The following is a 12,962-nucleotide window of genomic DNA, read 5'->3' as shown; positions in this document are numbered from 1 at the left end:
ACTGGTGTGAACAAAGTCTTCTCTAAACTCTGAATACTGGTTTCACCAAAGCATTTAGCTGTAGTCCTGAGATGGGTGCTTCAGCCTCGCGGGACACAGTTTCAGTTCCTTTTGACATCTTCTGTTGCCCGCTTTTGTTGTTCCAGCATTCATTGTTGTAGTCGTTGCTAATCTTTGTCCAAACCTCTGACTCCACCATCCTGTGTAGAGATATCCATAAGCACCTTGGGCATACTTGTGGCAGAGCTGACTTTTGGGTGGTATGAATTTTGTAGCATTATATTGAGTCTGTCATTAGGAGAATTACTGCTGTCAATAAATACTGACTGTCAATGAATAGTGACAGTCCTTCCGTGTCTGTGCAAGAACATTGGATATGCATTTTCAACAGCGAGACCTGGACAGGCTGGAGGACTGGGCAGGGAAGAACCTGATGAAGGGCAACAAGGGCAAATGCAGGGTCCTACACCTGGGGAGGAATAACCCCAGGTACCAGTACAGGTTGGGGTTGACCTGCTGGAAAGCAGCGCTGTGGAGAAGGACTTGGGAGTTGACAACAGGTTGACCATGAGTCAACAATGTGGCCTTGTGGCCAAGAAGACCAGTGGTATCCTGGGATGCATTAGGAAGAGTGTGACCAGCAGGTGGAGGAAAGTTGTTCCTCCGCCTCTACTCTGCCCTGATGAGGCCACATCTGGAGTTCTGAGTCCAGTTCTGGGCTCCCCAGTTTAGGAAGGACAAGGAATTATTGGAGGGAGTCCAGTGCCAGGCTACAAAGATGATTAGTGGCCTAGAGCACCTTTCTCATGAGGAGAGACTGAGAGAACTGGGGCTGTTCATCCTGGAGAAGAGAAGGTGAGAGGGGATCTCATCAATGTTTATAAATATCTCAAGGGTGGATGTCAAGAGGATGGACCAGATTCCTTTCAGTGGTGCCCAATGATGGGATGATGGGAAATGGTCACAGACTGAAGCACAGGAGGTTCCGTCTGGATATGAGGAGAAATTTCTTTACTTTGAGGTGCCAGAGCCCTGGAACAGGCTGCCCAGAGAGGTTGTGGAGTCTCCTTCTCTGGAGACATTCAAACCTGCCTGGACACCTTCCTGTGTGATCTGCTGTGGTGAACCTGCTTGAGCAGGTGGGTTGGACTGGATGAGCTCCAGAGGTCCTTTCCAACCCCAACCATTCTGTGGTTCTGTAACAGTGATTCAGAGTACTTGGTCCAACTAATATTATTTCAGATGATAGGTACTAGAAGATGCTTTGGCTGGAGGAGGGGAGCACAGACATCTGCTGCTACAGGGGGAGATGAGGAACAAAGAAAGTCTTCCCTTGGCCTGAACCCAAAATGAGGGTTGAGTCACGCTTCTGTGGACACGTCATTGCCTCCTCATACTTGATACAGTTAAATTAGTGTTCTGCTGCTCTGCTGCAGCAGAAATTTGCTTTCTGTTCATTACCTTGTGGTAATAGTCTGTCTTCTGTTATAGTTATCAGTCACACTGCCTCTTGATAGACTGTGAAGAGGAAGTTGGAATATATGCCATCCCCCATTTGCTAGTTACAATATTTCAGACTTAAAATTCTTATGAAATCGCTCTTCCCGATATCTTTTTGTCCAGGAATTCTTGGGATTATAAAATGAACCCTTTCAGGGCACATTTGTCAAATGCCACTATGGATTTTTTTCCTTAACTTACCATTTTTTAATAAGGGTAGGAAATCTGTCTCCAATGTATTTTCCTTAGTTCCACAGCTTGTTGTATCTTTCAGTTTTGCACCTTAGATGAATCTCTTCATTTAAGAACAGATTTTAAATAGTAATTAATTAAGACTATATGCTACATAACTAAAATGGTGACAACTGAATTAATCTTATTTTGGCAAGCATGGAGGAAGAATCATCTGTTTATTTTCTTAGGAAAATGGCTGAGATGCCATTTCTTGACAATGTATCTATGGTCCTGCCAATTTTAACTATAAACTTTTCTTAAAGAATCATAAATGCAAGTTACATGCCTGTGAGCAGTGTAAGCTTTAAAGACATAGTTTTGTCTGAGTGTCATCTAGTGCTCTGATTCCTCTTGTTCTTAAAATTAATATAATTAAAACCTTATTCCAAGTATACATCACTATATAATTATGTAACTATGTAAATATCAGCAGTCTTGGCTATTGATTAATTTTGTGCTGGTCTTGTATTACCTCTTAGGTATGCCTTTCAAGGATATTGTGTTAGCTACTCAATAACTTAAAAACAAACCCCACAAAATTATGAATTGTAAAAAAAGATCATTACCCCCTCAAAACTGTAAACATTCTAGAATCAGGGAGATAAACTGCTTTTAGGGATGAAATATCAAATAGCTCTTGGTCATCTAGTTATTATGTTTTATTCTGTAGTATCAAGCATTACAGTTAGGTCTGCACAAAACGTGCATATGCACAACAGATCTTATGGCAGTCTTTTCTGTTGTTATCATTGTCCTAGTTATAGAAATCACTGTATGGAGAATGTGCTTATCTTCTGAATACACCTAAAATAGGAAGAGCCTAAACATGTAAACTAAAGTAAAACTTCTGATTTAAACACATTTCCATCTGCCACCCTTGAAAACACTTTACTTCTGGTAAACTGGCTTTGTCTGTGACTTTCTAACTTGCACTGTGTGTTGTACAAGAGAAGTAAAGCTGTCCTTGGAGATCGTGGATGGAGATACCGTTCCTGTTTTGGATGCACACTGGTAGTTCTGATAGCTTTAAAAATGGAAAAGCAAGATTGATGTCTCAGTTGCACCGACCTGTAGACATGTCCAGGTGTCACGTCCAGCAGAAGCTGCAGCTGTCAGTGCAACTAGCGGTGAGTTGGCAATATAGAACTGACGTGAGCATGGAACGTGGTGGTCAGGGCCCTGTCCAAAGGAGAAGATGGATTTATTGCAGCCTGTACTCGAGAGGTGGCTTTCAGGCTATTACCAGCCAGGCTTAATGACATCAGCAAGGTTTTAAGATGCCCTTTAAGAAAAGAGCAGTTTGTGCCACGTGTAGGTTTCTTCAGAACCTGCATTTCCACCTTCATGGCTGTGATGGAACTGGAACAGCAGGCACAAAATTACAGAACCTCAGAATGTCAGGGATTGGAAGGGACATGGAAAGCTCATGCAGTGCAATCCCCCCATGGAGCAGGAACGCCCAGATGAGGTTACACAGGAAGGTGTCCAGGCGGGTTGGAATGTCTGCAGAGAAGGAGACTCCACAACCCCCCTGGGCAGCCTGGGCCAGGCTCGGCCACCCTCACTGAGAACAAGTTTGTTCTCAAATTTAAGTGGAACCTCCTGTGCTCCAGTTTGAACCCGTTGCCCCCTGTCCTATCATTGGTTGTCACCAAGAAGAGCCTGGCTCCATCCTCGTGACACTCACCCTTTACATATTTATAAACATTAATGAGGTCACCCCTCAGTCTCCTCTTGTCCAGCTCCAGAGCCCCAGCTCCCTCAGCCTTTCCTCACACGGGAGATGCTCCACTCCCTTCAGCATCTTTGTTGCCCTGTGCTGGACTCTCTCCAGCAGTTCCCTGTCCTGCTGGAACTGAGGGGCCACAGCTGGACACAAGATTCCAGGTGTGGTCTCCCCAGGGCAGAGTAGAGGGGCAGGAGAACCTCTCTGACCTACTGACCACCCCCTTCTAACCCACCCCAGGTACCATTGGCCTTCCTGGCCACAAGGGCACAGTGCTGGCTCATGGCCATCCTGCTGTCCCTTGGGACCCCCCAGGTCCCTTTCCCCTACACTGCTCTACAACAGGTCATTCCCCAACCTATACTGGAACATGGGGTTGTTCTTCCCCAGGTGCGCTTCTGCATTTTAAGGTGATGTATTCCGGAAGAAGACACATTGGGGTTTGTTTGTGGTGATGCAGACAACTGCTGGTCAAAATAACCTTACTGGAATTCTTCTCTATCTATAGCCTAATCCTGGGCAGCAAAAATGGTGGGGAAAGGAAGCACCTGAACAGCATCCGACTCCACCTGTCCTCTGCTGCCAGACCCAGCAGTGCAGAGGACACGGCCCCATCTCCTCGGGCAGCGGCCCCCCTGCCAGCGCGCCGTGTTAACAACGCTACCGAGAAGTGATACTACAGGAAAACGTGTTGTTTTCTTGAGGAAAAAGCTGTTCAGGGCAAGGCTCTGTAAAACCATTCTCTGCTCGAACACAGCAGTAAACCCCTCTCTTGCCTTAAGTCGAAATCCATCTTCAGCGGGTGACAGTCCTTTTCGCCTACACTGCTCTCTAATGGATCATTCCTCAACTTATACTGGAACCTGGGGTTGTTCCTGCCCAGATGTAATATCACACCTACAAGTTGTAGGTGTGGTTCATCATACAGAAATTTTGGCTGCATCAAGTGTCCTCCTATGTTTGTATTGTGGTTTTTATCAAATCACCATCCCTAAATGTATCTAAAAGATGCATAGATGAGGTTCTTAGAGACATGGTTTAGAGCTGAACCTGGCAGCATTAGGTTAATGGTTTGCCTTGGTGATCCTAAAGGTCTTTTCCAACCAGAATGATTCTATGATTTTATGATCTGCCAGAACATCTCCATTTTCCTCAGAAAAAAACATAACCATTTGATTAATGGCTTCTTCAGCTTGGACTTCATATTTGCTGAAAGAAAGATAGAACCCAGCTTAGTTGGCTGTCTGGGGTTAGTTGTGATAAAAGTTTTAATGAAAACTTTTTGCTAAAGTTTGTACGTCTTTTGAAATACACGGGGTGCAGATACATTAATCGTAAGGGCAATTTCAACTGCTTGTCTGCAAAGAACCTGAGCATAAGTCAAAATCCTTCTGCAGCGTTCTCCTCCAAAAAGAGCTTCAGTAATGACAGAAATTTGGTTTTTTGGCCTAGTTTGCACTTCTTTGTCTCATCTGGGTCCCTTCAAGTTTCTCTTTGCCCAGTACCATTGCAGATTTATTTTGATTATCTAGGAAAATGCAGGAGAACAGCGGTGATTGCAGTTTCACAGTCATTCTTCAGTGCCCATCACAGACAGGAGTAGGTTGTTTGATCTTCTACGGGCTCAACAGTGTGAATGCGCCTCTGGGTTTCCTGGCAAAGTTATAGAAACTTTTCCCAGTTACATCAGTAGGACGGCTTGGCTTCTGCTTCTAAATTGAAATCAAGGCAACTATAAATATGTCACCTGTCTCAGGTAATAAACTGTATCCCATTTCCACTAGGATAAATGACTTTTGTAGTTGATGACTTTTTAGGCTTTTTCTTTGAGTTAATAGCAAGTAGAATTCTTTCAACAGCCATTTTGCCTTGTCTGAAAAGATTTTTTAATTATAATTTCTCTGTAGCCAGTACCAATCCTATTACTAAAACATTATTTTTATGAAATGGCTACATTAATAGAAATGTTGCAATCTATGTCCGTAGGATGGAGAAGCCCGATACAATTAGTATCCTAACAGCAACTTTATTACTATGATCTATACCTTCTCTCAGGCTGATAAAGGTTCCCTGTGTAATTACAGTTTCTTAATGTTGCATCTGCAACATAGTAATAGAGTTTCTGTAGCTGTAATTCCATTATTAGAGGAAAACCTTCTGTGAGGAGAAGGTGAGAGAGAAGTTTGGAACGTTTTTCTTGCCCTTGTAAACACAGCCTGAAAATGCTCACCTGGCTCCAGTGCTCGGGTTTAAAGTCTCCCTAGTCCTCATTCATTAAAAAGTTGCTCACTTTTACACCTCAACCCGAGCACATGTCTAATTTAAGCATAAAGTAATCCCTTTAACCTCAGGTTCAACTTGGTTTAAGTTCCTATGTAAGGAGTTACTGTTCTGGTTGTGGGACACACAGTAAATCCGAAGAGCAAGATTTTCTTACTTTGTTTCTGAATGAGTAGAGTTAGATTTTATTGACAAGTAAGTTCTTGTTGATGTGTATAAAAATAAGGAATGAAAAAGAAGATAGACTGCGAATTCAAGAACATAAAATACTTACAGTATCATAATCTCGTGTGAAGGATTTTTACTTAAAAACGGGCATTTCTTTCAGTGTGTGGTTAAAAATTGGTGAAAAGGGAAGAGCATGCAACTTGTTTATTCATTGCATCACTATTTCCATCTCCCTCAATGGGAGAGGTTATGGGGTGGCTCCTTTTTCTGACATGATGTCTGGGATTGTGAACACTGCTGGGAAAATGTCTGAGAAGTGTTGGTCCTGTCTGTGGTGTGCGGTGGTTGTATCCTGCGTGGAAGTGCTGAAACCCCCCCATGAATTTATTTTTGCAAAGCATCGTCATGCAGACTGCATCAGGGAAGAGGCAGTTTCAGGTGCAGATCCCTTGCAGTATCGTAAATGGAGAGCCCATAAATGTTTTGATGGATGCTCGAAGGCAGTTTAATGCAGCACTGGAGAAAACAGAAACCATTACTACTGGAAGAGCGCCAGTTATCACAGAGGAAATAAATGGTGCTGTTACAAGAGATGTACTGACAACAAAATACCTGCTGGCTGGGGAAGAGAAGAGCAGAGCACAGTACAGATACCTGTGGGCAATTGCCCATTACCTGGAGTAATGTTTATTTTTAATTTAAATCTGACATCGATAGTATTTCCTATACACACTGCCTGATAAAATGACATAATCCGATCTGATGGAATTTTTAAGAGTACTTGTACTTAGGAACTACCCAGTCTTTGCCAGTGTTCAGATTCATGTTTTAACATCTCACTGTGCTGTGTCCTTTGCGCAGGGAAGGGGGTGAAGTTAGTTCTTTACCTCATAACTCTTGACCCTGTGAAGGACAGCCCAGTTTCATTAGTAAATGATGACAGGACTGGAGAAGGATGGTTGACCAGCCCTTTGCATCCCTGATGGACCATATGGAACAGGCTGTCTTACATCGCACAGAAAAAGCTGCAGCTCCACTGGAACACTTTTCTGTCCTCTGGGAGCCTCTCTCTTCCATGTGTTGTTGCCAAGGTTTATGTTTATCCAACATAAACCTCAAAGAAAGGCATTTAAGCTTCACCATTTTAACCTCACAGCCCCAGCAGCTCAGCACCTGCACACGGATGGCTGTGGTTGCTCAGCTAATGGTAATCTGCCATGCTCAGTCACATCCCATCTTGCGTAGCATTCCTAAACAAATCTACATTCATTTTCAAGCTACCCAACGGAACATTTTACGTCTTTCATCCATCTATTGCATGGTTTTGTATGAGAGGAACTGAGCCAACAGCTATAGAAACAGGTACGGAACATCCTTACAGATCTTTCTTGAAGTCACCTAGAAAAGTGGTCTTTCTACAGAAAATAAGTGAAGCAATGTTTTGAGCTTTGAAATTCACTGGAGCTAGTTACAGCCTGTAAAAATTGCATTTCCCATGAACGTTGGATAGACTCCGGGGGATAAGCAGAGGTATGATGGACTCCAGTGTATGGTGCTGAGCAGACCATGTCATGAATCAGCCTCACAGATGGATAGATACCAGTTCATAGGTACAAGAAAGTGATGCTGCTGATTTCAAGTGAACTGTGCATCACTGTATTACTGCCCAGAAGAGCTGCAAGCAACCTGCAGATGGGTTCTTGCTGTACAATGCCACTGAGCAATTGTGAGAACTGACTTGAAACTCTCACATATTACTCTATAGCATGCATTACTACAAGACTGATTGGAAAAAGATTAATTGTAAACTCAAAGTGGGAAGACCCTTTTATGCTATTAAAAGTAGTTGTCGTCTGTTTGGTATTTTTTGTTTTGTTTTTCGTTGAAGTCCCAGTAGGATTTTATATTTTTCATGTAACTGGCTCATAGCCAGCTGCAGGCTAGTATTGCTGCCATAATAGTATTTTGCTCAGGATGCATGTCACTGCATGTGGAGTATCATCCTTTCCACCAGATGACTGCAGCACATAGTGAATATGTTCATAAAGCTGATGCAGCACAAACTTTCATTCATTCTCACACTTCCGTTAGTGTTTGAGAAGGGTTGGGCAACAAAGATGCTGAAGGGAGTGGAGCATCTCCCGTGTGAGGAAAGGCTGAGGGAGCTGGGGCTCTGGAGCTGGACAAGAGGAGACTGAGGGGTGACCTCATTAATGTTTACAGATTTATAAAGGGTGAGTGTCAGGAGGATGGAGCCAGGCTCTTCTTGGTGACAACCAATGATAGGACAAGGGGCAGTGGGTGCAAACTGGAACACAAGAGGTTCCACTTAAATTTGAGAAGAAACTTCTTCTCAGTGAGGGTGGCAGAGCCTGGCCCAGGCTGCCCAGGGGGGTTGTGGAGTCTCCTTCTCTGCAGACATTCCAACCCGCCTGGACACCTTCCTGTGTAACCTCATCTGGGTGTTCCTGCTCCATGGGGGGATTGCACTGGATGAGCTTTCCAGGGCCCTTCCAACCTGTGACATTCTGTGATTCTGTGATTCATCATCCTGCAGATGCACAGCCCTGTCTCGGGGCACGTCCTGAGCAGCAGAAATGTAAGTTTACTGCTTTTCCTGACTTCAGAGCTGGACCACCCTCCTATGGTGACAAGATAAACCACCATCTTCCATTCTGGACTCGTCTGTAGTGACTGTCACCAGCAAGGGTACTAATTAACAGCGCTTTGTCTGTGCGAAACCTGACGGCTGCACACACAGCCCTTGTACAGCAATGGGTTCTGGCTGCCTCCAGCCTGGGCCAAGTCTGAGCTGGTGACCTGGCAGTGAAGAAGCTCTGTAGCCCATTACCAATTCGGAAATCATTCCGGGCTTTGATAACTCTTGCATTTTTATTGGCAGCTGTCTGGCACTTCCTCCCGAGAGCTGCTGTGTCAGTGATTCAACCTTGAGTGTACATTAAAGCCTTGTGGGGATGCCATTATGTACAGGATTTGGAATTTAGGCTTTGACTGAATCAGATCTGATGCTCTCTGAGTGTTTTCCCTGATGCTCAACAACTCCCCTTCCCTGCCTCAGCCTTTTCCCTTTCTAGAGGCTTGTGCTTAATGGGTCTTGGCTCGGGATTTCTTCTAATCTCTTGTGCCTTTGTGTTTTTGCTGTCTGTATGGCATTTTCCTGTGTTTTAGGCTTTGTGTAAACAGGATGGCATTCTCCTTGCAGTTTCATGCCTTTTGTTTAGGGTAAGAAAGACACACACAGCAAGCTGATGGAAAGATTCTGACTTTGGACCCAGCTCTTTTGCACAACGTCGTGGGCTTTCAGTGCTGAAGGATCCGTGTAATAATGAAATTCGGTTTCCTGGATTAGAAGTAAACAGGCGAGAGACAGTGCTCAGTTTTCAGAAATACCCTGCTAAACAGAAACCAAAGCAACTCTTCCTGAATGTGCCCATACGCAGTTTCAGTGCATGTGCCATTCTCAGAGCCTGGCCAAGGAGCAGCATGAGTTTTAACTAGACCCCTGCGTCATTTCATTGCTGCCATTCGAAACTCTGTGGATTACAGTGAGATTTACACCACCCTGGCACAGCTGTTACTTAAGGAAGCGTATGAAGCAACCTTGATAATGCGAAGAACAGGGAGACAAGCTAGGAAGAGGGTTTAATGAACAAAGACCAAGTGTCCTCAGAGCCTTCATATCAACCCAGAAGGTGATGGCTGGGCCGTGTAGCAAGAACTTCCCCCTTTACATCTGGATCCAGGGGGGGAGGAAGAGCCTTTCCACCTCTTCAAGAAGAATGGAGGAGAGATTGCATGGAGTTTGGAGTGTGAACAGATTTCACCTCTGTCACGTGCTCATAAGTCACTGATTGATGCCAAAGATGGTGGGACCAAGGATGTTACCCCTTGGAAAAAGTGAGCAGCAATGCACTTTGCTTTTTCATACAGACGTCTAATTGTTAGAGTTTGCGAATTTTTTCAGTGTCACCCTATCATACCATAAGAAGATAAAGGACTAAAAGAAGAAAGATGTATATCTAAATATATAAGCTATTTTAAACAACCAAGTCTGGCCTCTCTTTGTGGTTTGCTGAAGCAGGAGGTGCAGGACAGAATTGCATGTGACAGGATGGTTGGGAATGACTTCAAGCTTTGGGAATTGTCTTTATGCCTTATTCCGAGTGCTAACTCACTTAAAGCCCAGGTTATCGTCTCTGTTCTTTTTGGGAGTGTAGCTACTTTTTTTCCTTTTCTTAATAGTTTTGTAAATATTGTTAACTATCCTTTTTTTGCTATCTTTGAGCAATTGGCACAGTCTATGTATTTTCTAGAATTATTTAGAAGCCTTAGGTGATTTAAACTAGCAGATCATTAGAACAGATTTTTAATTCAAACTACCACTTTTTCTCAATGGAAAACAGCATCATCAGTTCACTTTCACCAGCAGCAGATGGTATTATAGCATTCTTGCGCAAGTCATCTGTTTACACTGCAATGTAAAACAAAGCTTTCTGAACATTGTTTTTTTAATGTTCTGAAGATTCTGGAAAAGTTGTCTTAGGCACAAAATGATTGATCATTGGGTGCATCTTCAGCTGAAGAACCAAGATGTGCTTCAGCTGTAAGAGACCCTGTTTAATATTTAATATTATAGAGCAAGTCGTATTTGCTGAATGTGACAGGCCAGGATTTGTGGTTTTGTTTCTAGGCAGGGGGTTGGAGAAGGAGTTTTTACTGTGTAGCTGGAAGACTTTGTGAGCATCTTCTCTTCAGTGCATGCAGTTCGGTACGTGCTAAGATAAGATGCCATCAAGAATTAGGGGAGTCTGGCTACAACTGTATCAGCTAGGACAAGGGAAATCTGTGTTGGAGCATAAATTTAATATTCTTTCTTCTTTACCATCAAGAAACAGAGCTACCACAAGAAGCACATCTAAGGAAAAGGGTCTTTACTCAGGGTAGGACACCCATCGCTTTAATCCTCCTAGTCAGTCTCTGCCGTGGTTCTGGTGAGAAGCACAACGCAGTGGGGCAGGCTTAAAGAAAAGTGCGACTTAACGGGGTTCTATGGCGAGGTTCGCTCTATTACTTACTGCATGGAGGAAATATGCCAAGGGGAACTGGGTAGGAGTTGTTTCAGAGCGATTTCTGTGGGACAGGAGATGGGAAAGTTAAGAGGAGGCCATCCCGTTGAGTCACGAGGTTCAGAGAGGACCACCTTGCTTTCTAAACTCCTTCTGGAGGAGGAGTCCAGGTGCGGCTGAACCCAAACTCAGCCCCAGACTTGAGCAGAGGTTCGTATCTGAGAGACACAAAGGGTAGGGGAAAACAGGTAAGGGTAAAGGGCCTTATTTTAGTGCAGAGGTGGTAGCAGTGACCTCAGCAGCACCAGAGGAAAATCACTTCTCTCGGGCATGGTGTGTGAGTCAGTTGGTGACGCTGCTCTCATGGTATCACCCATGTAGGAGCTGGTGAGGTCACTGTTAGGCCTTTGCACTGAGTGCAAGCTTGGTTAAGCCAGAACACATGTTCTGTTTCAGTACTGTCTGGAGAGTGAAAGCTTTGTGGAGCGTTGGGTTGAGGTTTTGGCGGCAGCGTGAAGGTGTGAAGGATCAGACAGAGTCCTGTCACATCGTAGGGAGTGTGTCTGACTGCAAACTTAACTGTCACTAAATGGTTTCCTTTTATTTCCTTCTCAGGACAGTTTTGACTGGGCTTCTTGAACAACCCTTTTAGGACATTTTTCTCTAGAATAGCCTAAAATGAGGATATGCCACCTAGTGGAAGTTAAAGCTGCCTTGGATGCTTTTCCTTCTTACTTCTCTCCAAATTAAACTGTGTTGACTTCCCAGCGCCAGGCTGAGAACATTCAAGGATCTTAAAGAGCTTTACCGTGGAGCAGATTTATTTTATGTATTACATTTGATCAAATACTTGTTTACACAGTAGCTTTGCCTACTTGCATTCAGGTAATGCTGACACAGTAACTTGAGTTACTTTTGAAAAACACTACATTTTATTAACTAAAAGGGTGGCATAGCCTGGTTGGTGATCCTATTTCCCTTTTAAGATAGGAGAATATGGTCTCAGATATTAATTTGTCAATGACTGTTGGTAGAAGAGCAATGTGGGTTAGATTCTGAAATGAGGAAAGTTGCATCAAGGGTTGATGTCCCCTGCTTTGTCTTTGCAAATGCAAATGGTGTCTGTTTTCTTCTTGCATGATGAAACAACTGATATTGCCTCTTAGGAGCATCCCTTGCTTGGGCAGCCATTTTTCGTTCTGCACCCTTGCCGGACTAGTGAATTCATGTCTTCTGTACTGACCGGGACACAGAAACAGAACAGGTGAGAAACAGCGCTGTGCCTTGGCAGGGTTCATGCGGTGCAGATGAAGTGCGTCAACCAGGGAGTGGAAACGGTCAAAACAGCTTCCTTGGTCCAAACAGAGTAAGATTCTGGGTTGTCACCTAAGGGCTGAAAGTTAAAATACATTTGAAATAGATAAAGTGAAAGAATAGCCCCATGCGAAGTTATTTTCTGACTGATGAGTTTGCGATTCAGAAAAGGTTGGGATAATACGTTTATGGTGCCTTTTTTTTTTTTCCCTAGACAGACGAATTACATTATATTGTGGCTCAGTACTGTAGGCCCAGTTGTGGGTCTAAATCTGCCCCTGAGTTATGCAAAACTAGCACCTGAGCAGAATAAAAATTCCGACTCTGTTGAAAGGTAAGAGAAAATGAACTCACCTTTTTTCTTTCCCATCCTCCTATAAAATTAAAAAGATCAAATAGATAACTGAACAAAAACATCATCTTCTCCTTTGGAGCTCTTGCTTCAGTCGTTTAGGACTCAGTTTTCAGTATTTTGCTTACATGGCTGCCTTATTGTCTTACCTAATTTGCAATAACATTTGCACTGAGAGGGATGTGCTTGACACGTTGCTGACACCTACACGACTGTCAGAAGGTTCCCTGATGTCCTGGGGTCTTCCTGAAGTGCGTAAAAGCATTTTATGGTGGTCCCTCCACCATGTGTTTGGCAATGT

The 12,962-nt window shown here is 43.7% G+C and overlaps 1 protein-coding gene across 1 annotated transcript in view; it reads left to right on the top strand.

Annotated features, from left to right (window-relative positions):
- Positions 1–12,647, top strand: part of ATG10 (autophagy related 10) — a gene marked incomplete at its 3' end in the record, with an annotated part of 81,680 nt that extends 69,033 nt beyond the window's left edge. Inside the window, exons 6-7 of the mRNA XM_080362230.1 lie at positions 12,162–12,259; positions 12,524–12,647. Coding sequence (XP_080218356.1) covers positions 12,162–12,259; positions 12,524–12,647 — 222 coding nt within the window. The remainder of the gene's footprint in view (positions 1–12,161; positions 12,260–12,523) is intronic.
- Positions 12,648–12,962: the final 315 nt, after the last annotated feature.

The sequence above is a fragment of the Nesoenas mayeri genome (genome assembly GCF_963082525.1).
Source record: "Nesoenas mayeri genome assembly, chromosome: Z".
NCBI classification, from domain to species: domain Eukaryota; kingdom Metazoa; phylum Chordata; class Aves; order Columbiformes; family Columbidae; genus Nesoenas; species Nesoenas mayeri.
This window is presented reverse-complemented; position numbering and strand designations above follow the sequence as displayed.